This window comes from Xiphophorus couchianus, chromosome 6 (genome assembly GCF_001444195.1).
Source record: "Xiphophorus couchianus chromosome 6, X_couchianus-1.0, whole genome shotgun sequence".
Taxonomy (NCBI): Eukaryota; Metazoa; Chordata; class Actinopteri; order Cyprinodontiformes; family Poeciliidae; genus Xiphophorus; species Xiphophorus couchianus.
This window is the reverse complement of record NC_040233.1, coordinates 8118594-8145973: the sequence shown is the minus strand read 5'-3', so window position 1 is coordinate 8145973 and position 27380 is coordinate 8118594. Positions and strand designations below refer to the sequence as shown.

The following is a 27380-nucleotide window of genomic DNA, read 5'->3' as shown; positions in this document are numbered from 1 at the left end:
CAAACTGTAGCACATTCCATGATTTGTTAGCTTAAAAGGATAGTGTAGAATATGATTTTTTTTTTTTTTTAGCATTTTGAACGTTAGTAAACAAAACCAGACTGAGAAAAGAAAAGAATGCTCCAGAAAAAAACAGGTAAAAGAAAAAAAAAGAACAAGTACAACCCAGTGATTTCCATTAAATTATGTATTGTTGTGTCTCAAAAGGTCCAACAAAGGTCATCATACATTTTCAAACTCCTCTGCTTTTCCTTTGTCAATAAAAGTGAGCTTTTCCAACAAAGTAAAAAATATATTTTCTTCACCCACATTCTTATTGGTGGGTCAATTTTTTTCCACATTAGGGCAATGATTCTTCTAACATTTAGTAGTCCAAAGTCAACTAGAGACATAAGAGATATAGAGTTTTACATAAATAATGTCTGTCTTGTCTTTCTTCAACTGTGGCATACCTAAGTTGGTCACTATCTAATCCAGGCTGCCACAGAAATCAGCGAGTACTAAAATGTTGGACATTAGCCCCAATGCTGTGGAACTTACTGAAACATTATGTAAATGTTACGGCAATTTATCAGTATTGGTGCTTAAAGGTGCAGTATGTAACTTTTATAAAAAATGTTAAAACTGTCACCATGTCTTGTCAGTGTAATACGAGACAGATAAGATCGACCATAGTAGCTCAGAGAACTACTATTAGCTAGAGCTACTTCTGTCGTCTGAATGCGCCACTCCTGACTAAAAGCAACCAATCAGAGCCAGGAGTGCCTTTGTGCCGTCAGTCAATCTCATGTACTCGCTGCTAAATGTCCTAATGGCGGAGAAACCACTTAAAGTTGCAAGGAAACTATTTATCCACTGTCATTGGTGGCCATGCTGACTAGCTTGTGCTTTCATGATGGGCTACGCTAGCTGCAGCGAGCAAGAAGGAAACGGAGAGGGGGGATTAGTAGCGCCACATGGAGGGAGATTGACAGCACTAAGCCCCTCCTTCTGGCTTTGATTGGTTGTATCTATATAGCAGTGGGAGATTTTTGTATTTCACAGAATATCTGATACCATACTGTCATGACATAGCGACAATTTTAACAAACATGTTCAAAAAATATAGTTTTATACTGCAGCTTTAATCTCATGCTAGTATGCAGACGCTCTGTCTGGACTGAAGATTAATTCACCTGAGCTGAATGTTTGAAGTGGCTCCAACGGCATGGCAGTTCGACCTGCTTTCTGATCTTTTTAGCTGATAATTATTGGACTCTTGGGAACACTCATGAACTGTATGCAGGGCATTGAATCTTCATCTTCATTATGAATGAAAATATGCATCAGCAGCGTTAACTCAGGTTTACTTGAGTTCATGCTTGTTTTGCTTTACGCCCATCACCGCAGTTATTAACATGCCTCCTGCGTGTAACGATGACACTGATACTCAGGGTTTTCTTGAGCTAATTCACTTTACTTTAGTTTAAACAGAGACTTTAGTCTGTCTGTCCTCCAAATAAAACTGTTGCCGTTTTATGCGTCCTCATGAGATTATCTGAAGGACTGACAATAAGCGGATTTCACTCTAAACTCCTCACCAGTAGAAGGAGATGCCCATCTTGATTTATTCAGCTTCATCTGAGGATCTCTTCAAGCTAAAAGACAGTTTGCCTTTTCAGTGTCGCCTGCTCAGGATTCAAGCGACTTCAGTGGCAAAGCTACTTTTAAATAATTTGCATAATCGAGCATAGGAAAAAAAGCTCTTTATGTGGAGAAAGGCTGTCAATTCAGCATGACATATATTGTGGTGACTCAATCTCAGTGGAAAAAACCAAATCAGAAATTGAAGCTTTTATACTAAAGTGTTCAATGTAAAATTCATATTGCTAACACTCACATCGGAAAGAAAAGGTGACCACCACTCGGCAAAGATTTAAACAGCCTTCCTTAAAAATGTACCGTAAACATCAGATCTAATGGTCAAAGAGGATAAATATGGACAGGCCAGTTGCGAATTGGTTCAGCAGCGACAGATCATGTAGTCCCAATGCCAGTTTCCACACATTTAACCAGTAGAAAAACACTCCTGATTGTTTCCGCTGTGACTCTCTCTGGGTATTGATCACAAATAAACCACCGGCTGCCACCGTCCTCCTCCCTCTCGACTCGAATTTTCCCTGAAAAACGCTAATTCTGGTCGCCCCTCCGTTTTTGTTTTTTTTTTCTTTTTCTACATACACACACCTACACACGCATGCAACAAATGGGCTTCGGTTACTGTCGTTCATATATTCATATATTCTTATTTTTGCTTACAATTTAAAAAAATAAATAAGAAGAAGATATCCTGCCAAATTGACACTCCCTGATCCGTGGAAAGAAGATTTAAAGGGGGAGCGAGAGGGAGGCCAGTTGAAGAGACAGACGGTCTGATTGAGAGAGGGAGCGAGAGGGAATTGGAGACGGAGATGAAGAGAAATGAAGTGAGACAGAGAGAATGGAGGGAGGGGAGGGGGAGGAGGTAGGTGACTGGCAGGAGTGAGGAGGGCGACGACGGGGATGTGTGTGGCGGGCCAAATGAACTATTTGTCACACTGGTGTTGGAAAGAGATTGAAAAACGGAGCGGGGAGAAGACCGGAGGTTGTCCTCACGCGAAGCTTCGCACGCTCCTAAAGTGCGGTTGGTAGTTGGGTCTCTTGATTCTCATCCTCCTCCTTCACTTATTTATCGTTTTCCTTTTTTCCCCTTGCCTTTCCTGTCCTCGTCTCCTCTGTCTCTCCTCCTCTGTCCTCCCCCGCAGGCACGTCCATAATCCAGGTGACAGCGACAGATGCTGATGACCCGACATACGGGAACAGCGCCAAGCTTGTGTACACACTGGTGCAGGGCCAGCAGTACTTCTCCGTCGATCCCCAGACAGGTGAGTGCACGCACACGTACCCGCCCGCACACCCCCACGCACACAGGTGGTGCAGAGAAAAGCTGAAAGGATGGACAGATGTCGGAAAGCAAACACTCCTGCACGCTCTGCGGAAAATCAAACATGCCCAAGTTGCTGAGGAGCAAACAAGTGAATTCAGTCTTGACTGATGATCAGTGCACAGATGCAGCTCTGAGGATATATCTGTGTGGATAGATGGGGCCTGGAGGACCCGCGCGTACGTGAATGCTGGTTGGCGTGTGCGTGTGTGTGGAAGCGTTCAAACACAGTTGGGTTTCTTTCTTATACTTTGTGTCTAATGCATTTCCCACCCCTGCGTTCCGCCGTTCCCCCGTCACACTCACTCATCCGTCTTCCCTACTTGTCGTCTCCCTTCTGCGCTCGTTCAAACACACGGAGGGAACATTAGGTGGTAAAATCTCGCCCCTTTTTCGCAGCTGTTTTGCGCATGCTATTCCCTCCGTTTCTGCCTGAGAATAGCAGAGCAAATTGCAGCAAATGCACGCAGACGCCAACAAATCCAGCGGATTGGAGCGATTTGCAGTTATTTTTTTTAACACCAGGACACAGTTCTTTAATGACACTAAGTGGCAAGAGAGAAAAAGAGGGGAATAAAAGGATTGAGTAAAGTGTCTTTACTTTTTTATGATTGAGCACAATTTTAAAAAATGGCATGCGTTGCAACAGTTTAAGTGCAATCTGTTGTCGTTTTGTGAAATAGCAATATTTCTGCAATAAAAAAGTGTGTTTTTTTTTTCAAATATAACAATCAGTTGTATCACTATATAGACTTTTGCAATCAGTATTCAGATCATGAAGAGCATTTCTTTCTTGACTACATGGAAACTGGAATGGTGTGAATTTGCTTTCATGCGACCATAAAGATCCAGATCATTTAAAATGTTTGGATCCTGCCCAATCAGCAACTCTGTGCTCTTGTAAATCTTGCAGACATTTTGAGAAAAGTTAAATATGTCTACATTTTACACGACAGGGTTTCTGTCATTATTATATTAATGGATGTATAGCCTCTCTTTGTCACCTGCGTTTTAGCAGAAACAACATTTTTAGGGTTTTATATCTTAAATGTTAAGGCTCTGAAGTAACAAGTATTATTAAAGCTCACAACATAAGCGGTTCACATCAGTCGATGTTGATAATTATTGCTGACCAACTGGTGACCTTTCCGTTTTTATCCACGGTTTTCACTCCACATTGTTTTTTTAATTTGAAGCAGTTTTAAGGCACGGTGGAGAAACCTGAAATTGCTGCTGCACAACTTACTCAACAGGTTGTTGCTAGGTAACCAAAACATGAGTGAGTTAATTAATGCCACCCACCTTGCTCAGCTGGGGCCTTTCCTCTGCCTACATCCCCCAGAATTCTGTGCGGTTCTGCATCCGAGTTCAGTGAAATTCTTGAAACTTTTACATCTGTTAATATTGATCACGTCTATCGCGACGTATGTTATTATTGACTTATTGTCCAGCCCTAAGCAGTGGCTGTGAAATTCACTCTCAGAAGCAGCATGACTTTACTTGTTTTCCTGTTTCCCAGTTCTTTTTAAATTTATTACACTGTAGCTTGATGAATTCTTGTCTTTTTTTGTAAAGCCAGCATCACATCTAGTGCTTTTTTTGTATCCCCAGGTTTCATCAGATGCTATTTTTATCAGCAAACTGCATCAGAGCAGAGACACTAATTGCACTGTAGATGTATTTTAAGAGATTTCTTGAGCTCAGGTTTCCACACATTTAACCCCTGCAGGTATATTAATGAAAGCCACCTCCATCCTAAATACACACACACACCTTCACCTCTCTCCTTTTGCGACTACTTCTGTTAAATACCTAGATGTTTTAATGATATGCCTAAGCTCTGCAGAACAAAAAAAAAAAGAAGCTACAGTCTAATGTTATTCCCTGCATGATGAAACACAAAAAAAGTGACATGTTTATGACAGACTTCAGGAACGATTTGTGTAATGTAATGCAGAACGGATTGCAAAAGAGACAAAGAATCTGTCTGTGGTGTCACCTAAGGGCACGCGTGTCACCTAAGGGCAAAAAGTTTTATGGTGCTGCGGCGGGTGCGTTCTTTCTCTATTTATTTATTTTTGTTTGCTTTTGAGCTCTGTATCCCCCGAGTGGAGTCGTAGTTCAGTTGTCTCCGAGATGAAGTTTAGCCCGGCGCTTCAGATGTCGCTTTGATAGACAGCCCGCATGGAAGCACTCAGGATTTAGTTCACAATGAAATATATCTGATGTTTCTTTTCTTTTTATTTCTTTTTTTTTTGTAATGTGTGTTTTAGTTTACCGTCTTGGATCGCAGGTGGGCAGTACTCTTGTTTTTGTTTTGTTTAGCAACATGTTTTATCTAGTAATTGATTGCCTTGACATACGGGAGTTGCGGCTCGTTTTGAAATGCTAATGCGGAGTTTAAGCCCAAAGCCACACAGCGCGTTTTAGCCGTGACTGTGTGTCGCCAGGCGCGCCGGAGTATTCCGGACACGTCTGCCGTCTTCCTCCCCGTTTGTAGCTGCCATTTTCATCCCCACCGTCTCTCTGTGGTTCTGCTTTCAGATCATGAACTCGGACACTCCCCTGTTTGTTCACGTATCCGTTTGTTAGCGTTCAGCAACGAACCCGCGTTGAATGTAATTTACCTGGAGCGGTCGGGTCACATGAGCAGCAAGAAGCCATGTGCATAAAGTGCGGCAGAACGAGGTCGTTTACGGAGAGGAGGTGATCAATGTCGAACGATGCATCAAGATGAGAATTTGCCCCCGGTCAGCATGCCAGGCTTTTGTCATGGACTGTTTTCATTCTTTTTCTTCTGTATGAACTTTTTTTTCTTATATCCATGCTTTGAGATGCAGGAAAATGTTTGCACAAACTTGACACGAATGTCGTTCATTTTGGTCTTTTAATGGATCATTGGAGCTCTTTTGTTTTCAGGGTGACATGATTGGTTTCACAAATATGAATTTATTGTAGATTTTTTCTAATCCACCCAGATGAAATGTACACGCATTTCGTCACCTTGATTGTCATTCCTTTAGTCGTCGTCAGAATGATTCTGGCTCAATATTTGACCAGACTTTTTAGAGTTTTTCTAAGCTGATTAGTTTCCTGGGGTGGACAGGCGTTTTAAATAATTGGTGTCCACACATGTTTTTATAAGCTTGAAGTCAGGGCTTTGGATAGGCCCTTTTTAGGACCTTGATTTGTCAATTCAAAATCCACTTTCTCCCTGTGTTTGGGATCACTGATAGAGAACCAAAAATTGCACTCTGGTAAGAGCAGCACTTCTTCAACACATTTCTACTCAAGTAAAAGTTCAGCTAGAATTATGCCAGAAGCTTTTTGATCGCTACAAAGAGCTCATACTCGAGATGTGGTTTGCTGAAGGAACTCTGGTCTAATAACTGTGGAGGTGCTTGTTTTACTACATGGATTTTAAAAAATCCATGTGAACTCAAATCTATACATCTATTTTATTTTTTTTTTAGAATAATACAAATTTTTGTTTTACAATCGGCTCACCCTGGAAACTCAATAATAAACCAAAGAAAGGCCAGAACGTCTGGCATCCGTCCCAATGGCAGTTGAATCTAAGCTTTTCTCTGGAAGCGTGTTTATATTTGTGTGTCCGAACTCGTGTTTCTACTAGCCGTCAACAAGAGATGAAGTCGTATATTGTCGCTGTCAAATTGAAACAGAGGGTCTCCAAAATGTCAGGAAAGCTGTCAACGTGTCAGGAAGAAGTGTCATGCCTCCGGCCTGATGACGGTGCTTTTTTGACACGGTGACAAAGGTTTCAGAAGAGCCTCAAAAAAAGGAAAAAATACCAAAGCGAATCCCTAAGTGGAACTTTATCCATCAAACAGAATAAAAGCACTCTAATTACCGTGGAAGTACTTTATGACTCTATTACCTTTGGTAATGATCAGATAACAATGAAGGAACGCTGACAGTTTTACGGCTCGGCTCAGTGGCCGGTTGTGATTGCATGAATTAAGTGCCCAAACAAAATCACTGTCCTGTTCTCTCCGAGTCTTAACTGCATTATCTGGTAGTGGTACCTCTCTCTAATGAGGTACTTACACACAGGGGCTTTATTAGCTGTAACTAATGGATTCAGTTATGAACACGTTTGCGAAGGTGCTGACATACGTTCACGCTCACAAATTTTACATCCACCCATAACAGACATGAATGTGCTTTTAACGGTTTCTTTAAGCTGCTAATTGTTTTGGAGTGGAGGTTTTTTTTTTTGTTTTTTTGGTTTTTACAACAGAGAGTTAAAAATTAGAATTGGGTTTTAATTCCTTCTGGATCTTCTCCCCCTTCCAATGTTAAGGGTGAATTTCGACGGGCTTAAATACTGATACGGGAACACAACAGGCGCTAAAATATGGTAGTTTCCAGGCCAAAACGGGAGACTTGACAGGTATGACTTTGAAAATTAAGCTAGTCTTCAATTCTGTTGGCATTATGCGCGTCAATGCACAATGCGTCAATGCTATGAATTTCAGTCCAGCTTGAAGATGGTGCAGCCAGTGACACTGGTGTTCCGCCATTTTGAACCTCAGTGGTTTCGGATCAATTTCTCTCCATTTGAACAGAACCGTGAAGGTTAGATCATTAAAATTGGGTTTTCCGACACGACAACGTTACAAAGCGCACATCAAAACAGATTTTGGGAGAGTTAAATTAAGCTTTTTGATGAGTCTCCCCAAAGTCCTGACCCTAACCCTACTTAAAATTTATGGAATAATGCTTCAAAGCTGTTTCCATCCCATGAAACCAATTATTTTAAAGTGATCTCATTCTTCCAAGAAAAGTGCTCAGACATCCAGTTAGAAAAATACTGAAGATACAAAAAGCTACAAGGTGCAGATTTAACCAACCATTTGTATGTAATTATTTGAGTCTGTTTGTAAAATTCGGACTCTGTAAGAGAAAATCCATAATAAAGAATAGTTTAAAAAAAGCAACAAAAAAACAACAAAAATTCTCAAAACAATATAATATATATTCCCATGGCGATAAGAACTGTATCCAGACTGGAATATGAAGCCGAAACTAGAGATAGTTTATGACTAGAGATGTAAAAATAATTACAAGCAAACAAATAGCTCCAATGAACTACGACATATCTAATAATTTTACAACATGTCAAATCAGCAGAGCAGTTCATAACGTTTCTAAAAAGAACGAGCTGCAAAGCATCTGGACTCGACGCCTTTAGAAAACATTATTGGCATTTCTAGCTGGAGGCTACTCGGCGTGAAAATCAAACAAATGCACAACATTTTATTAACGAGTTACTAACACGTGTAAACGGAGCCTTAATGAAGTCTTAAACAAAGGGGCCATGACACTCTCGGCTCATAATGGGCCATCAAATGTGCTGTTATAAATGTTAATAAGTCATTAATAAAAGGTCAAGCTGTCTGTTGGAGTTTTCTCCCCAACATTTCATGCGAGGCGCGGCTCCAGCCGGCTGTGTTTGCCGTTTTCATGCTCCAAGAGAAGAACACTGAAGTAGTTTACAGTAGCCCAGTCGTCAATGCGAACCCACTACGTTGCAATAATCCATCAAGCCTGATCACAACATCTGGTAACGGTATTTTTAACGGCACGTTGCTGATCCACGAAAAAGTAAATGAGTGATTTTTAATCATTAGCGTGGTAATTAGCCCGGGATTCTGTCTGACAAAGTGATAGAGTTGTGGCACAAAAAGGTGTAAAAACACTTTCAGTATGTTTACAACATATTCAGTAGGAAGCAATGCAAATGAGGTTGAATGAAGTCTCACTATAGATGAAGGATTTTTCTCGAATGGGAAATATAATTACATTTTTGAGCCCTTTCATATTGAAAGTATGAATCACAAAAAAAGTTTGTCACAGTAGGCGTATTATTTTAAAATCACTTTTTGGCAACAACAAAAAAAAGCATTTCTAGTCACATCTTTCTCGTGAAATGGGAGCAAAGCTCAGTATCAAACTGGCTCGTTTACATTTGCAATATTTGACAAAGTCTGCTTTCTTCATTCAGCACACATCTAAACTATCTGAAAGAACATGCGGCTCGGGAAGGGGAAATACTTCGGCGCAGTGCCGCTTGGCATGCTATTGACTGGCATTTGCAAAGCGGTCAGTCCAGGAGCGCCATTCATTTCCGTTGGTGCTGATTGGCTGCACCCCCAACAGTGGGGATAAGAAAGACTGCAAATATGTTCTTCTGTGGTTCTGCATGGTTTCCACTGTTTACATTAATGCATATTATGGTGTTTGAACCCCTGAAAGTAGATATTTTAGCAAATATTTCTAGGGAGGGCCTCAGGTATTCATGGGTAATAGCTATTTACAGTAGGGGAGAGCGGGGTATTGTGAGACATTGGGTAATGTGAGACACCCCTTATATCTAGGCAATGGAACAAAATTATGGTCATGTGACCATTATATTTACAAGCCCCTCCCATTCTCCCCTTGCCAGGAAGGTGAAGTTGGTGCTGTTGCTGTGGTAAGTATGTTTTTTTCATAAAAATGTGTTTTTTGCACGTGAAAGTAAATTTTCTAGCTATAAACGTAATTAACTATTGTGTCAAAGCAAATTAATTCAGGTAGAAAAATTTATATCATGCATGTTGATGAACTTCCAACATATACAACCATGTGATTGATGCTAGTTCAAGATTAGCCTGACTTGCTAGAGATGTTGTTTTTTATAAAATGGTGGCTGTGGGGTTAAATGAGACAAATGCCGTGGGGTAATGTGATACACTGTCTTACGTTACCTCATCATGAAGTACAATTTAAGTTTAGTCTTAAACATATTCTGTGTAATATTACATTACATCCGTTTAATTTTTATGTCATAACCATTGTAGAAAAGCCATCATGCCAAGAAAGTACACCAGGAAAACAACCTGGGGATAAACACCCCTCGCAGAATTGGAGAATGCAGCTGCTGAGGTCAGGCAAGGAAAGAAGTCTTTAAGAAAAGCTGGAAGGGACAGAAATACTGACAAGACAACCCTACAAAGATTCATAAAGAAAAAAGAGAAAGGGCAAGTAAAATCAGTAGCCTGGAGTGCAGTAGCTGAGGCAAAGAGAATATTCACAGATGAGATGGAGGAGGAGCTTGCTAAACACTTGAAACAACTAGCTGACCAGTTCCACGGCCTTCCTCCAGTTAAGTGCCGTGAACTGGCATTTGAATACGCAAAGAGAAACAATATCCCTGTTCCAGCCAATTGGACAGAGAAACAATGTGCAGGTATGCTAGGGTGTGCAAGTGATCACAAGCTAAATAATAATGCTAAATAATAATCTTATAATAATAAATTATCTACTCTCTAGGAATAGAGTGGTTTCGGAGGTTTCTTGCATGTTGCCATCTGTCTGTCCAAACTCCAGAGGCAACATCCCTGGGAAGGGCTACAGCCTTCAATAAAACTACAGTAGGGGAGTTCTTCGACAATCTGGCTGTAGTGATGGACAAGTGACACTTTTTTAGTTGCAAATGTTTTAAGTTAGCTTTACCCGTAAGATTTGTTTTGAATTCTGATAAGGTTTTTTTTTTTGCCTCTCCTCTTTCATAGGCACACATTCCCTCCACACATGATTTACAATGTAGATGAAACCGGCGTCTTTACAGTTCAAAAGCCACGACAGGTAAGCAACACATGATATACAAGAGAGCACCATACTGATATTGAGTGGATTGTGATAATAACAGTGAACCTGTGAGCTGGAAAAATGAATGGAATGAAATTAAATACAATGTACTTTTAGACCAATAGTAACCTACTGATTGTATATTTGTCCCTGATTCTAGACTTTCTATCTTGATTCAGGTTGTGACAGAGAAAGGAAAAGAGCAAGTTGGTTCTATCACATCATCTGAGAGGGGAGAACTAGTGACTGTGGTGTGTGCAGTGAATGCTGCTAGGAATGCCATACCTCCTATGTTTGTCTTCCCCAGAGTTAGGTTTAAGGATGACTCCCTGATAGGAGCACCTCCAGGAGCCAAAGGTGCCTCCACCAGAACAGGATGGATGAATGAAGACAAGTTCCGATTATGGGTCCATGTTCTGAGACCCAGACTGTGCATTAGCTGGTTCTGCTTGTACTTTGCTCTTGACACCCAGATACTAGCTAAAGGTCCTGTGTTATGATTCTCACACTGTGAATGTTAATTAAAACATTTTGAAGTATATTATGTTGTATTTGATTTACATTTTAATACTTTGGGTTACTTTCAAGTGCTAACTATAATTAACCAATCTCCATAACACTGATCCTAGTCTGACATTTTTTTGTTTTTGAAGGTTAGGTTGTCAGTCAGGATTCAAATTGTTACAACATGTGTTATGGTAGTATTAAAGTGGAAAACGTAAGTGTATCAGCTTACCCCCAAATGGTTCAATTTACCCCATTGATTTTTCTGGTCTGTCTAACTTTACCCCTGATCTGGGGTAAAGTGAGACACAGGACCACTTTTTTTAAAACAATCATATTTTCATTGTCCTTTGTCTTGACGATATTCTGATAACTTCCATAGCTAGGAAACATCCCAAATTAATAGGAAATGTTTACATTTTACTGATACATCATTTTACCTTGCCTATAGGGAAACAAATGTAAAAAATGGCTCACAATACCCCGCTCTCCCCTACTAGCCAGTGTGGTACCTTATTCATGGGGTTCCACTGTCACCGTCTCGTCACCTCTACTATTCCCTGGAACCTACAGTACATGCATGTTATTAAACTATTTATACTCATTTATATATCCCCTCCTTCTAGTCCCAGTCAGTCATGTCTTCTATTAGCTTTGGATTCTCTCGTGGTTTCCATCTTCATTTTGTTTCCTCTACGTTCTTGATCTCTCCTGGTAAAGTTGGCCACTTTTATAAAGGATTCTTGAATTTTGTTTTGTTACTTCCTAACAAAGTTCGAGTTGTTCTCAAAGCCCCTCATGTAGGACGATTTACGGACATCTATAGGCAGGGCAACATTCTTACTCTTCGTTTTCATGCAAGAGCAAAAAGAAAATGCTTAATGGTTATGTGGCACAATATTGTTAAAATATTGTAAAATGATGAAGCACTCATCTACGAATAAATCGTCAACGCTAGAGACATGGGTGAGAAAGGATAGATAGCTCAAGCAAGATCACGAAGGGTTTTGCTTAGACAGTTTCTTTTTTTTTCTCTGTGTCTGAGCCGAATGAAGGAGAGTGTCAGAAATGTGATTGTATGTTCGTATTTTAACTTCCCTTCCATGATGTGACTCTCTAGGGCCAAGCATGTTGTCTCAAAACTAACTGTAGACAATAGAGTTAGAGTAAAGTAATACTGTAGAGAGTTTTAACTTTTTATTTTTGTCTATGGCAACTTGTATATGTTCTCTACTGTCTTGTGCTCTTTTTTTCACTTTTTTGTTTTTACTTCAGTCTTGATCTGAACACACTTGTATAGGAACATTTGTAAAAAGAAAATAAATCACCAGTCTGTGGCCTTTAATAAAAAATAAAAGAACAAGTTTGAAACCAACAGGTAATCACTTATAAATATTGAACACAACATAAAAAGCTTTTAGTCTCTTGGGCATAAGTCTTGACCTTTTACTGTTTAGTTTTACCAACTTATTATAAAAATTAATCTTGGACCTGATTTTTTTTCGTGTGTGTGTTTCTATTTGTTTATTTATTTATTTTTTTTTACAGGGATTTTACGCACAGCGATCCCTGATATGGACAGGGAGACCCAGGACCAGTACCTCGTGGTCCTTCAGGCCAAAGACATGGGGGGCCACCTGGGCGGATTATCCGGGACCACCACCGTCACTGTGAAGCTCACAGACGTCAACGACAACCCTCCCCGTTTCACCCAGAGTGAGTAACTCGCAGCGCTTCCCAGAAACAGACAGACAGAGCAGCTCCAACATATGGGAACGCCCGGCCTGCTGGACGCGCCGCGCTCGCAGGGGGGCGGGGGTGCATATGGGCAATAATTGTTGTTCCTCCTCCAATTCGCCAACTCTCATGCATTCTGTTCGCGCGCGCGCACCATGTGGGAATAATTCCTCACGGTCCACAGAACCGAACTGGTTGGGCCAGCGTCTCATTAGAACAAACGAAGCCGAGCCCAGCTGTCAGTCACCAAGCGAACTTGCGGAAGCGGCTTACTTTGTTATGCCCCTGCTAACTCTGTTGTTCCTGTTATCAGAAAACTCAAGGAGAAAACAAACACGGAGGGCTGTTTTCTCTGTGCAGCAGGAGACGGAGGAGGGTTTTTTGTTTTTTTTTCAGAACCTTTCTGACCCACAGGTCTTGTCAGGATTTTCGCAGCTGCAGCCCGGCAGAGGAAACTCCTGCAGGGCAGGAAAACATCTCATCAAACATTCAGGCATAGATTTAACTCGCCTCTGCTATCATAGATCAGCTACTATTTCCATCTGCAGCTGGACTGTCAGATTGCATCACATTTTCTGACAGAGCCTTGACATGCGCTGGCCTAATTGCTTTTCTATTAACAGTGCTACCGTGTGATTTCTTCTATGTCGCAATCAAATTATTAAAAAGAAAGAAAGTGGAGAAAAAAAAAATCAATGCTCTCTTCTTTTCACGTGTTGAGCAGGCAGATCGTTGATTAAACCTTATCCCTAAAAGACACTCTGTAGAGCAGACTGTGATTGGGAAGTAAATTGCCTAAAAGTTGCTCCTTAATGTTCAAAATCATGATCTGAGTGGCTTTAAATTTTTCATTAAGGCATTTTTTAAATATACACTGGCTAAGCATGTCATGTCAGCGTGCTCAGATTTGAAGACTAGTTCCAGGAAGAAGAATTAAAGCTAACGCAAACTGACAATGACAATCATGATAAAATACCCTGTGGTTCAAGTTTCCTTAAAGGAAGAAGGTTCCTGATAAGAGCCTTGGCAGGGTTCTTTCTGTGTATGGGTGTGTGTGTGTGTGTGTGTGTGTGTGTGTGTGTGTGTGTGTGTGTTGTTAGCGTGTATGGCTTTCTACAGGCCTGTGTGCAAAACCTCGCCTACGCATTTACACTCCTGTTGCTGTGTGTGTTTTTTTTAGCCTGCTGCATCCAGGACTTGGATTTATCAGCCTATTCTTTTGCATTGTTTGAAGATAAAATATGTACATACACATTGTTTAATGTATTTTGATGTGGTAGAAAAAGATAGAAATAGGGAAAAGCAAAGGAGACTACAAAGTTGCAAATCCAAGCGAGCAATTTTGAACTCAGGACTTGATAAAAATGCTAAACAAGTACAGATCATTCACCATTTACACATCTGATATATTTTTGTGAGTAAGAGTTTTCATTAAAGCTGCAGTGTCTCCCCTTTATAAAAAATCTTATGTTTTTTGACGTATTGGTTAAAAAGAGCCAACATGTCGTGACAGTATGATACAGATCATCTGTGAAAAGATCGATCTCCTCCACCTCCTTCTGGCGCTAATATTGCCGTGTGAAGAAATGCACCGCTTCTGACCAACACCAACCAGTCAGAGCGAGGGGGAGGCCCTGAACGCTGTCAGTCATCATCATGCACCTGCTGCTAAATGTGCAAATGGTGGAGAAACTACTTACCGTTACAGGAGAACTATTTATCCACCGCCATCTGTGGCAATGCTAACTCGCCTAGCATTCACAACAGGCTCTGCAGAGGACAGAGCAAGGGGGGAGGAGTTGAGTAGCGCCACTTGGAGGGTGATTGACAGCGCTAAGACTCACTTCCTGGTTTTAATTGGTTGTTTCTAGTTAGCACTGGGAAAAGGCAAAGGAGCTCAATTTTTTCCCACAGGTTACCCGTCTCATTTCATGCTGTCACGACATAGTGACAGTTTTAATATGTAAAAAAATTAACATTTGTTTTGTTCTGCAGCTTTAATTTTGTTTTTAGGTCACCAACTGCTTCAATCTTGTCAAGCTATAAACTTGTTTGGACATTTTATTTTGGGTATCTGGTCAGGCCTCCTTATTGCCCCTCTTTGGGTTTTTTTTTCCTAGCTGGTGTATTAGGAAGTCCAGGAGTAGAACAAGCACCCTCCAGACCAAGTGCCGTCTTTCTGGTCTTGGAACATTTTAGGGAACGCCCCAGAGGAATGCTCGTGTTGTTTCCTGCATCATTACCCCGTGGCCCGATCTGAGATAATTGGAAGACATTTGAGGGGATTTATGAAAATACAAAATGTAAGATAATGGTGTATAATCATTCAGATACAGCTGTAAATGTTAAATCCATTCAGAGCTGCTAGTGACGATATAGTTTTAACTTTAGCTTTCCATTGTGTTTCTCCACTCTCTTAGCTCGAGGCTGCATTCATATTTGCTATTTCTTTCTACCATTTATTAGTCAAAAACATCTTTACTACAGTAGACCAGCCATGCACACATTGTATGCAGCCTTGAAAGAGGAAGTAGTAGCCTTGGGCTTGTCAATCAAATATCCTCGATTATTTGATCATCAGCTAAGGATTTAGACATGGAGAATGAACTGTTGCTGGGAAATCAATCTGGGGTCATAAGGCCATTTCCAAACAATTTGAAGTCTATCATTTTGCAGTGACAAAGATTACTGGCAAGGGGGAAACATTTAAGGCAGATATTACTGATCATTCCACTCTTACGATACAACATGTGTTCATACTAGAATAAACAGAACTGTAAACATGCCGGGTTCACGGCTGTCACGCTCACACTCTTGTTTTAATAATCTGTGCTGCTCTTGCAGTGTGGAAACTCTGCCACATTAAGATTTCACACAGGATACGACTCCTAGTCCAACTGCCTGCCAGGTACAGCGGGAGATAAACATGCACCGTTGCCATGAAGACCACAGGTACAGGCAGGAAAAGAACACTCAGGAGCCGGACCGGCTTATGATAAAGGTTTCTTGTCCAACGCAGCGCTGGCTTCAATGCCAAAAATTGAACTAATGATATCCTGGGGCAGCAGCTTTGTTGGTCGACTTGATTCTCCATCAAATATGGCGATTTGGACTGAGCTACTTTGAGGACCAGAGGGCTTCTTCGACGAGAACCCCCCCCCCCCCCCCCCCACTTATTTTGTTCTGTCTGAGTGACGGTGGCTCTGACGGCGCCGGTGGCTACTCTAAAACCTCCCGGTCCCCCAGATTCTCCACACCGTGTCCTCACCTTATTGAATCTCTGTGCCCAGATTTTCTTTTTTTGTGCGTATGTGTGAGTGTGTTAACGGCCCACGCGTTCCCGTGTTTTTCCGTGTGTGGATCGGGCGTTGCGTCCCGCTCTTCCCCCCGCCCCCTAACACTCTGCACCCGGAGACGCCATCAAAGCCAGCCATCCCGCCGCTTCACTCGATTACGCCGGCGGGCTTTTAAAAAGATACCCTCAAATCCGGCCCCTGTTGTCTCCCAAGGTCAGCGCTGCTTATTCCGTGTGGCATTTAACAGAAAGAGAGGAGTACATCATACTGTGCAAAACAAGTATTGGCTACGCAGCAGGGAGGAGGGGAAAAAAAAGAAAGAAAAAGGAAACCTTTCTCTCCTGCTTATTTGCACTTCACCCTAGAAATTCTTTCCCCTCTTCTTCCAAGACATGATTTTAGGAACTAAGTGAATTTGTTGTGTGCATAGTTTTAAACATTGTTAGGGGATTTCTCTAAGCCCAAAGGAAGAAGCGCGGTGGAGGAAAAATAGGTTACTATGCAGATTGCGGCTGATTTTGTTTTTTTTTTTTGTTGTTTTTTTTTGAATGAATGAATGTTGGATATTTCCAGGTGCTTCATTGGCAAATATGACAATTTAAACACACACTCCTTTGGGGATCATTTTTGAAATGGCATAAAGGAACCTCTAAATGTATCTGAACAACCGTTTTTTTTCTAGCACACTGCTGCAGTCCTCTGCACAAGAAATATCGTTACCCACATCTAAGAAGCTTCTTTTTAAAATTTTTTTTTTTACAAAATTAAACCTTTAAGTTGTTTTTCTCAAGATACAACTTCACTTCGATGCAGTGCAATGGACTTCTTTCTCCCAATCTACCAATCTGAAGCATGATTAGACAGTGGCTGAGGCCAACATACTGTGCTTGGGAAAGTCTCAGTTACACTCTGAAAAGTGTGGCATGCTTATGTTTTCAGCATTTAAAACATGTTTGTACTACGTCAAACAACAAGCGTCAGCTAAATATCCTCCAAGAATAAAGAGTCAAAACGTGCTTCACCTTATTTATTGTAGTTTCTTGCTATATTGATATTGAGTATTGTAATAAAGAGACAGTAGTGTTATTTATATGAATCATATTTTATTTTGTGTGCCACAAATTCTAAATGAGATATTGACCTGAACTTTGACCGGGCCATTTTAAATAACTGAAATCTGCTATTTTCACCTTTTTTTTCCTCTGAAATCTCCTCTTCCTCCAACCACAGATTTGCATATCGAGGTTTTCTTGTCTGGACTTGCTTTTGTGCGCAGCTATATTTGTACAAATTCACACACAGCCAGTAAAACAAGAAACCTTCTCAGTTTTATCTATTTAATGACTTACTGCAGCATCGGTTGTGTGCAAAAGACTTCTACTTTCCAATTGGTATCAAGAAACGCCTTCCCCAAATTTCTTACTTCTTGAATACCGTTGTGACTTTCAGACACTTATCTACCAGAGACAGTTATTTTCTTACACGTCTAATACTTTCCTATATGACCTTCAGCTGCACAGTTCTCTGTTTTTTTCTGGGGGGGTTTTTCAGGACTCAATTCACACTTCCCCAAGATGCATTAAAATCTCACATCCCTCTAGGGAAATTGCCGTGTTGCAGCGAAAGTACGTTGTGAAGCCCGCTGAACCGTCCTTGGCTCTGTTTTTTGTTTTTGTGTGTGACTCTTGCTAGGGAAAATCACATCAGAATGTGTTTTTTATTTTATTTTATTTTTGGTGACATGTTGCTAAGAGCAAAGAACTTGAAGATCCCATTATTAGTGGGCGGTTCTGTGCTACGCTGTTTGTTTTTATAAATTGCTGCAAAAACCAGTCCAGTACCTGAATTTAGATATATTTGCACATGAATGATTTATAGGTTAAGTGCCGTAGCAAACAAACGACAGCAAAAGTAATAATAGAGCGAATGAATTTAAGCTGTAAAAAGAACCGAGAGAAGTTGAAGAAGATTTTTTGCAAAAGACCCAGAGTCAGATTATGAGAAGCCCTTGCTTCTGGAAGCAAGCTATTAAGAAATGAGGGCTGGATGAATAGTTTTGCACAATTCTATGTTTACATATATAAGCAATATAATCCTCCTTCATCCTACGTTTGAAAAGAACAATAGATGGTGTAAGTGGCTGATGTCACATGTCTCTGTGTGACTGATGTGTATCCAGTTTTATAGACTGACAAATAATCCCAGACGAAGGTCTGAAATTTTTCAGCGATCTTGTTATCTTTTGGTTTTCCCCTAAGTGTTACTTTGCATGTAGTTCTTGGACCTGGAAAAAGTGATTTATTTTGGGAAGAAAAGTCAGTTTCCATTTCCGAGATCACTTCAGAATGACTTCTTACTCTTACTCTAAATTACAACACAGATCTTCCACGAGAACAAGAATCCGTGTCGGAGTCAAGTGATTAAAGTGGGAGAACATTCGAAGACCCCAATGATGAAGGAAAACCTTGGACTTGGTGTTCCCTCGCCCGGACGCGGGTCACCGGGGCCCCACTCTGGAGCCAGGCCTGGAGGGGGGGCACGATGGCGAGCGTCTGGTGGCCGGGCTTTTACCCATGGAGCCCGGCCGGGCTCAGCCCGAAGAGGAAACATGGGCCCCCCCTCCCATGGGCCCACCACCCGTGGGAGGGGCCAAAGGGGTCGGGTGCACTGTGTGATGGGTGGCGGCCAAGGGAGGGGACCCTGGCGGTCCGATCCTCGGTTGCAGAAACTGGCTCTTGGGACGTGGAATGTCACCTCTCTGGTGGGGAAGGAGCCGGAGCTAGTGCGTGAGGTCGAGAGGTTCCGGCTAGAAATAGTCGGTCTCACCTCGACGCATGGCTCTGGTTCTGGAACCAGTCTCCTTGAGAGGGGCTGGACATACTTCCACTCTGGAGTTGCCCAGGGAGAGAGACGTCGGGCAGGAGTGGGCATACTTGTTGCTCCCCATCTCGGCGCCTGTACGTTGGGGTTTACCCCGGTGAACGAGAGGGTAGGATCCCTCCGCCTACGGGTGGGGGGACGGGTTCTGACTGTCGTTTGTGCTTACGGGCCGAACGACAGTTCAGATTACCCACCCTTTTTGGAGTCCTTAGAGGGGGTACTGGAGAGTGCTCCTCCTGGGGACTCCCTTGTTCTGCTGGGGGACTTCAACGCTCACGTGGGCAACGACAGTGAGACCTGGAGGGGCGTGGTTGGGAGGAACGGCCCGCCCGACCTGAACTCGAGCGGTGTTCTGTTGCTGGACTTCTGTGCTCGCCATGGATTGTCCATAACGAACACCATGTTCAAGCATAAGGGTGTCCATATGTGCACTTGGCACCAGGACACCCTAGGCCGCAGTTCGATGATCGACTTTGTCATCGTTTCATCGGATCTGCGGCCGTATGTCTTGGACACTCGGGTGAAGAGAGGTGCGGAGCTGTCCACTGACCACTACCTGGTGGTGAGTTGGCTCCGGTGGCGGGGGCGAAAGCCGGTCAGACCTGGCAGGCCCAAACGTGTTGTGAGGGTCTGCTGGGAACGTCTGGCGGAATCCCCTGTGAGACGGAGCTTTAACTCCCATCTCCGGCAAAACTTCGAACATGTCCCGGGGGAGGTGGGGGACATGGAGTCTGAGTGGACCGTGTTCCGTGCCTCCATTGTCGAGGCGGCCGATCGGAGCTGTGGCCGCAAGGTTGTCGGTGCCTGTCGCGGCGGCAACCCTCGAACCCGTTGGTGGACACCTTCGGTGAGGGATGCCGTCAGGCTGAAGAAGGAGTCCTATCGAGCCTTTTTGGCCTGTGGGACTCCGGAAGCAGCTCATGGGTACCGGCGGGCGAAGCGGCATGCGGCTCGGGCGGTTGCTGAGGCAAAAACTCGGGTGTGGGAGGAGTTTGGAGAGGCCATGGAGAAAGACTTCCGCACGGCTTCGAGGCGATTCTGGTCCACCATCCGGCGTCTCAGGGGGGGGAAGCGGTGCAGCACCAACACTGTTTATAGTGGGGATGGTGTGCTGCTGACCTCTACTCGGGACGTTGTGGGCCGGTGGGCAGAGTACTTCGAAGACCTCCTCAATCCCACCAACATGCCTTCCACTGAGGAAGCGGAGCCTGGGGACTCTGGGTTGGGCTCTCCAATCTCTGGGGGCGAGGTCGCCGAGGTGGTTAAAAAGCTCCGCGGTGGCAAGGCCCCGGGGGTGGATGAGATCCGCCCGGAGTTCCTTAAGGCTCTGGATGTTGTAGGGTTGTGTTGGTTGACGCGACTCTGCAATATCGCATGGACATCGGGGGCAGTTCCTCTGGATTGGCAGACTGGGGTGGTGGTCCCCCTGTTCAAAAAGGGGGACCGGAGGGTGTGCTCCAATTATAGAGGGGTCACACTCTTAAGCCTCCCTGGCAAGGTCTATTCAGGGGTCCTGGAGAAGAGGGTCCGTCGGATAGTCGAACCTCGGATTCAGGAAGAGCAGTGTGGTTTTCGTCCTGGTCGTGGAACACTGGACCAGCTCTACACCCTCAGCAGGGTCCTGGAGGGTGCATGGGAGTTCGCCCAACCAGTCTACATGTGTTTTGTGGACTTGGAGAAGGCGTTCGACCGTGTCCCTCGGGGAGCCCTGTGGGGGGTTCTCCGGGAGTATGGGGTACCGGGCCCTTTGATACGGGCTGTCAGGTCCCTGTATGACCGGTGTCAGAGTCTGGTCCGCATTGCCGGCAGTAAGTCGGGCTCGTTTCCGGTGAGAGTTGGACTCCGCCAGGGCTGCCCTTTGTCACCGATTCTGTTCATCACTTTCATGGACAGAATTTCTAGGCGCAGCCAAGGTGTTGAGGGGATCCGATTTGGTGGCCTCAGGATCTCATCTCTGCTTTTCGCAGACGATGTGGTCCTTTTGGCTTCATCAGATCGTGATCTGCAGCTCTCGCTGGATCGGTTCGCAGCCGAGTGTGAAGCGGCCGGGATGGGGATCAGTGCCTCCAAATCCGAGGCCATGGTCTTGAGCCGGAAAAGGGTAGAGTGCCTTCTCCGGGTCAGGGGGGGTGTCCTGCCCCAAGTGGAGGAATTTAAGTATCTCGGGATCTTGTTCACGAATGGGGGAAGAAGTGAGCGGGAGGTCGACAGGCGGATTGGCGCAGCGTCTGCTGTCAAGCGGGCGCTGTATCGGTCCGTCGTGGTGAAGAGAGAGCTGAGCCAAAAAGCGAAGCTCTCGATTTACCGGTCGATCTACGTTCCCACCCTCATCTATGGTCATGAGCTTTGGGTCATGACCGAAAGAACGAGATCGCGGATACAAGCGGCCGAAATGGGTTTTCTCCGTAGGGTGGCTGGGCTCTCCCTTAGAGATAGGGTGAGAAGCTCAGTCATCCGGGAGGGACTCAGAGTAGAGCCGCTGCTCCTTCACATCGAGAGGAGCCAGTTGAGGTGGCTTGGGCATCTGGTCAGGATGCCTCCTGGACGCCTCCCTGGTGAGGTGTTCCGGGCACGTCCCACCGGGAGGAGGCCCCGGGGAAGACCCAGGACACGCTGGAGGGACTATGTCTCTCGGCTGGCCTGGGAACGCCTCGGGATTCCCCCGGAGGAGCTGGAAGAAGTGGCTGGGGAGAGGGAAGTCTGGGCCTCCCTTCTGAAGCTGCTACCCCCGCGACCCGACCTCGGATAAGCGGAAGAAGATGGATGGATGGATGGATGGAACATTCGAGGAAGACGTTGCTGGTAACTTAATTACACAACTTCCTATTGTCACAAAGACTTAAAATACAATTTGCGATGAAGAAATCGGTTTGCTGAATCCCTTGAGCTTTTTGTAAAGCTACAAGTTATTCTTAGTGTTTCAGCTAAAGTAGTTGAAGTCAGACAGATGCTGTTGTTCCGATACTAGTTGCGGTAATTTTTTTTTTTTTACACCAGATAATATTTGTGGGTGTGTAATATGTGGTGTGTCTCATTAGCTGTCTTGTAATGTGACTTGCCACCCGGGACAGCTTGACCTTATAGGGTGGCACCAACACTTCACAAAACGTTTTTTTAAATTGCACCCAGAACAGATTTCTATTGATCATTTGTCCGGTCAGTTTATGGCGCCTGCAGACAGAGTAAGCCTTCTAATGAGAAATGGCCGTAAAAACCAAACTGAAGCTTCAATCTGATTGGCAGCTTCAAACGCACAACTGATTTAAATGTCAATTTAACATTTTTTGAAGTAATCTGGACTGCATTTGATTATTCTTTGATGTACAGATAGATTTATGACATTTTTTTGTGAAATAAAGGGATGATTAGACCACCAAAATATTGCTGAAATGTAGATATTTGCTGTCTTTTTATACATCACTCTCTATAAATCTCGACATCTTCCTTTGTATTTTTCTAGATTTCCCTTTTGTAAGCTCATTAGAAGTAACATGAATGAGATAATTATACAGATAATTATTAAATGTAAGACAAGTTATATGGTAAAAGGCTTCTGTGTGTTGGTAAAATAGGCTTCAGCAGAAGACAGTCGTCCGTTCATACTAGAACCTCCACTGTCATTGTGCAAGACTTTTATTTTGAAGTAAGGCCTGGACAAGATGACTGAAAACTGTAACACGATGTAAGAGTTTCATATCACTGCACATTGATAATAGTTACTAGGTAACCAAGGAGTAAGTGAGTTAGTTGAAAAAGCCTTACCTATTTCACTTGTAGGCTAGCTAAACGGCTAGCTTAACTAACTAGTGGAGCGAGCTCTAGCTGACCTAGCTTAGTTCAGGTAGCTTACTAGCTAGGTAGCTGACAGGAGAAACAGCTAAGGCCTTTTCTTTGCCTACAACCCCCAGAATGCTGTGCGATTCTGGTTCAAAATTCAGTGAAATTCTTAAACTCCATCATGGGTACTATCTACTGACATTGATCACGTATAATGTCATTGTTGTTTCCTAGCCCATTTGGGGGAAAAAAAGCATTTATATCTTGAGTTGAACTGTTTCATTGACAGGAATCCACTAATCATTGCATAAGTCAACAACACTCTGTTACGAAAACACAGAAGACAATTTTACTGATATTAAAATGTCCTCAAAAGTCTTTGATGATCAGAATCATCCATGAGAATCATCCACGTTTTCAGATCCCATTTTCCGGCATATTTTATAAAGTTTGTATACTTTAACAAGCTGGATTTAACTCGGCTGGAGCTGGATTTTGGACCGACTGTCTTTATTGTCAAATTTATTTAATTTGTGAAAACACAAAAAGAATGATTTGCAATTTGCTCATTTGGTTTCATTTACGAAAGTATGAAAATGGCAACAAATGCACCAGTTAAACATGGACAGGACTGCTCTAAACTGTTTGCAAACTCTTTAAAATAAAATTGTTGATTTGTGATACCCTTATTTGTAAAAACCTTACAGTTGAGATTTTTTTTTATTTGTTATTTTTATCATAAAACATCTTTGCTTAGCCAAAGATTGTGGAGCTTTTTATCTTGGGAGCACCTCTGAAGTACTGTGGGACAAGCACTGTTGAAAATATTAAATAACTACAAAAACACAAGTTCTCCCAACTACAGAGTTTTTCATCAAACCATCAAGGGCAAAACTTGCTTTTAATGAAACAAATCACAACCACTTTATTCTTTCTAACTTGAAATGCCACTATGTGTCATGATGTGACAGAAACCCTAGAGATCAGTCCACCTGCTCTACCCCATCCAATAAATCTGCAGGCTCCCAAAGGGCAAAACTTTGATTCAGTGCCTGGTGATGCTCGCTGCAGCCTTTTTTCCACACACACACACACAAAAACTCCCAGATGTTCCCAGAGTCTCATAACTTGTGCTTGAAAAACTTTCTGTGTGAAAGAACCGTTTGAAAAGCCACAACTCTGTTCGGTGACAAGTCCGCAGACAGGAGCGCAGGTGCCACTTCGCGTTTTTTATTTTTTATTTTTTATGTGGCTCCCAAACAACCTTGGTTCGCCAGCGGTGTCACATAAAACACTGAAGGAGCCATCACTCCAGCACCGGTTTGATGGATGGAATGATAGATGGGCTGACAGATGACTACATAGGTAGCACCGATAAGATCAGTGTCATTTTATGCACCAGGGAAATGAGACACGGCGTGAGGGAGCGACCGAGAGAGTACCTCAGAGTGGGCTTCATCATAAATATTACTAATTCATTCCCCTGGAGAGAGAGAGAGAGAGAGAGAGAAGTTGTAATGGAGAGAGTGTGAATGGGATGAGAAATTCATCGAGGAGGAGGAGGAGAACGAGGAAGGCGCATCAACGTATGTTTATGTTTGAGTAGGAGCATTCTTTTCTCTAAAAGAGAGAAAGATGGAGTCTCAATAAAAAGGGACGTGATGAAGTTGTTAAGGAAGTAAGACAGTGAGGGAGTGGGTGAGGAATGGCTCCGGGGATGTAAGGGAAGCCACGGAGAGACGGGGAGACAAACACTCCGGCGTAAAACGAGTGAGAAGGGGGAGTGAATGAAACGGATGAAGTAGAGAGGGCATGAAGAAAGAATTATGTCTTTAAGCAGGAATGAGACGTAAAGAAAAGAACAAAAGCAAAAGACAATACAGCGGGATGAGAGGAAGAGCCAGCAGTTTACACGAAGAATGACATAACCTCGGTTTTTGCCCAAAGCTTCCCTGCGTCCGTGGAAGTCCACCTTAATTCTTGTGATCTCTGTGACCTGTGCTAAGGAACAGCGTCACACAGGTACACACAGGTACACACAGGTACACACAGGTACACACAGGTCCGTGCGCTTGTGTGATCAGTCAGAGGTGAGCAGACGCACACGGTCTAGTCGTCTTCACACTCAGTGAATCCCGGTGTCCCTCATCGCAGCCTCTCCCATCTGGTCCTGTTTAAAACACTCGCAGTGCACAATCACTTTTAGTCAGCCTGGCAGAAATTGGCTTCGCTGACAAATCCCTCGTTAGGCCATTCGCTTTCACAGTCCCACCATAAACTAGTGTAGTCATCGTCAAGTCCAATCGAAAGCAATCAGTGGTCATATATATATATATATATATATATATATATATATATTTATAATGCTGTGCCTTAGAAATTGTCTGGTTGCCACTATCAAAAGTTGATTTCCAAACAAACAAAAAAATTCCATCATACAGTTGTGATAGTATTAAGTCCTTTGGACTATTATTCCAGAGAAAGTGGCTGTGTTATATGGATCATAAACTAATGTAGAGCTGCCCCTCCTCATCCTGTTGCCTTGTACTTGTGCTCAACTGGTCGAGCTGATCTTACTACATTTTTTAATAGGTACATTTGTGGGGGCACAGATGTGCTGAAACACACAACTTTGAACCTGATATTTTATGCTTGATCCCCAGTGACAGATAAACAACATTGTCTACTGTAATTGGTCTGATTTTTAGAGAATGGGAAAGATGGAGCAGTGTTATATCTCTTAAATTTGGATTCTGTCCCTTTACCCCTTTGTCTGTTAAGATTTCGTGAAGAGAAGAAGTCTTCCCCTGAAGTCTTCCTCTGATGTTTTTGTGTCATTTCCTTCATTGGTTCTTGGTCCATCGCCACCACAGGCGAAGGTGGGAACAGGTTTTTCCAATTAGTTTGGATTAGTTTGACACAGTGCAGTGTGAATGTGAACCCCAATTGAACTGAGTCTACCAGACTATGAGATGTGTAAACACCCTCAAACAGCCTGACCTACTTTCTACCTAATTCAGCTAATTTGGCCATTTTGAGGCAGTTAGAAAAGATTTAACTTTAATCTCCGGAAGATTAGTTGATCATTTAACCAAAAATAAGTAACTAAATAAATACAAGACTGAAGAATACAAGCGGCCAAAATGGGTTTTCTCCATAGGATGTCTGGGCTCTCCCTTAGAGATAGGGTGAGAAGCTCAGTCATCCGGGAGGGACACAGAGTAGAGCCGCTGCTCCTTCACATCGAGAGGAGCCAGTTGAGGGGCATCTGGTCAGGATGCCTCCTGGACGCCTCCCTGGTGAGGTGTTCCGGGCACGTCCCACCGGGAGGAGGCCCCGGGGAAGACAAATGTTTCACTCTGTTGTTTTACAGTGTGTCTGAGAATAAAGTTTAAAAAAAAACATCCCCCCACCCACACAACAGACTTCTTGTGGCTTTGATGTGAAGCAGTGATGTCACTCATCCTGTCTGTGACATCACTGGTCACTGTCTCTGTATTCCCAGATTCCACAGAAAAATTCATTTGCGGTTTTAGGTTCGACACGAAGAGACAAGTACCATGGCAGAGAAGGATTATTTTTTGGCAAAAGTAAAGACTACTTCAATGGGAGGAAACGTTTTCCTGGTGGAAAGAACAAACAGTTTGGAGAGGAACTGCATGAAGTACGAGCGCGAAAACGAGCAGGTCAAAGAGATGGTTTCAACGTTGATGAAGAAAATCCAGCGTCTCCAACGTAGCCAGAACACCAGCGACACGAGCAACTATGAAACAGTGAAGGAGATGCTTCTAAGTCGCAATGAACATTGCAAACAAAAAATCAGACGACTCAGTTCAGATTTGGACGAAGCCAGGAATACGGTACAGCAATTACAAACCGACTACGACTCCATGGTGAGAACCAATGTGCTCCTGGAACGGACACACAAAATTATAAGAGAAAACACACAGGATTCTCTAAGAAAGATGACAGAAAAGATTGAATTCCTGGAAGCGGAAAATGATCAACTTAACAAAGAGATTGTTGTTTTAAAAGTGAAGCTGGACAGAGCCAAATCCACGATGGCAAAAAAATCAGAGGATGAGACGCTGATGCTGGAAGAAACGCCAAAGAGAACAATATTTCAGAGAATCGGGCGCACTTTTCTGGACATGTACGAGTCGGGAACGGTAGGGAACTGGTTGTCATCATGGATCTTTTAATTTCTAAAGTCTTCTGTGTCCGTTCCAGGAGCACATTGGTTCTCACCGTGGCCTGATTCAATTAGTACGATTGGTTCATTATTGTTATTCAACCATGTTTCTGTCAGAAACATAACATTGATGTTAAGCACAGTGATGAAATTAGGGCTGTTGTAAACGAATATTTTAGTAATCGAGTAATCTATCGATTATTCTTACGATTAATCGAGTAATCGGATAAAAAAAAATTATAAAATAAACTATTGGCAAATATGCAATAACACCAGTTAGTCCAGATCAGTCCAATATCTCCTTTTTGAGCATCCCTAACAGTTAAATGTTTGTAGTTTAGAAAGTTTACTTGCAACAGTAGTTTGTTTTAACCTGAAG

General features: G+C 43.0%; 1 protein-coding gene and 1 long non-coding RNA gene across 4 annotated transcripts in view; one reads left to right on the top strand and one right to left on the bottom strand.

The window, feature by feature from the left end:
* The window catches only part of cdh24b (cadherin 24, type 2b), a 239028-nt gene that overhangs the window by 129433 nt on the left and 82215 nt on the right, over positions 1 to 27380 (top strand). For all 3 annotated transcript variants that reach the window (XM_028021099.1, XM_028021098.1, XM_028021100.1), the window contains 2 exons: positions 2784 to 2903; positions 12668 to 12835. In XM_028021099.1, coding sequence (XP_027876900.1) covers positions 2784 to 2903; positions 12668 to 12835 — 288 coding nt within the window. The remainder of the gene's footprint in view (positions 1 to 2783; positions 2904 to 12667; positions 12836 to 27380) is intronic.
* Positions 226 to 9412, bottom strand: LOC114146766 (uncharacterized). Its single transcript, XR_003595961.1, has 3 exons — positions 9304 to 9412; positions 2858 to 2860; positions 226 to 240 (listed from the first exon to the last, which is right to left on the bottom strand). It is a non-coding gene; the product is annotated as an uncharacterized LOC114146766 (long non-coding RNA).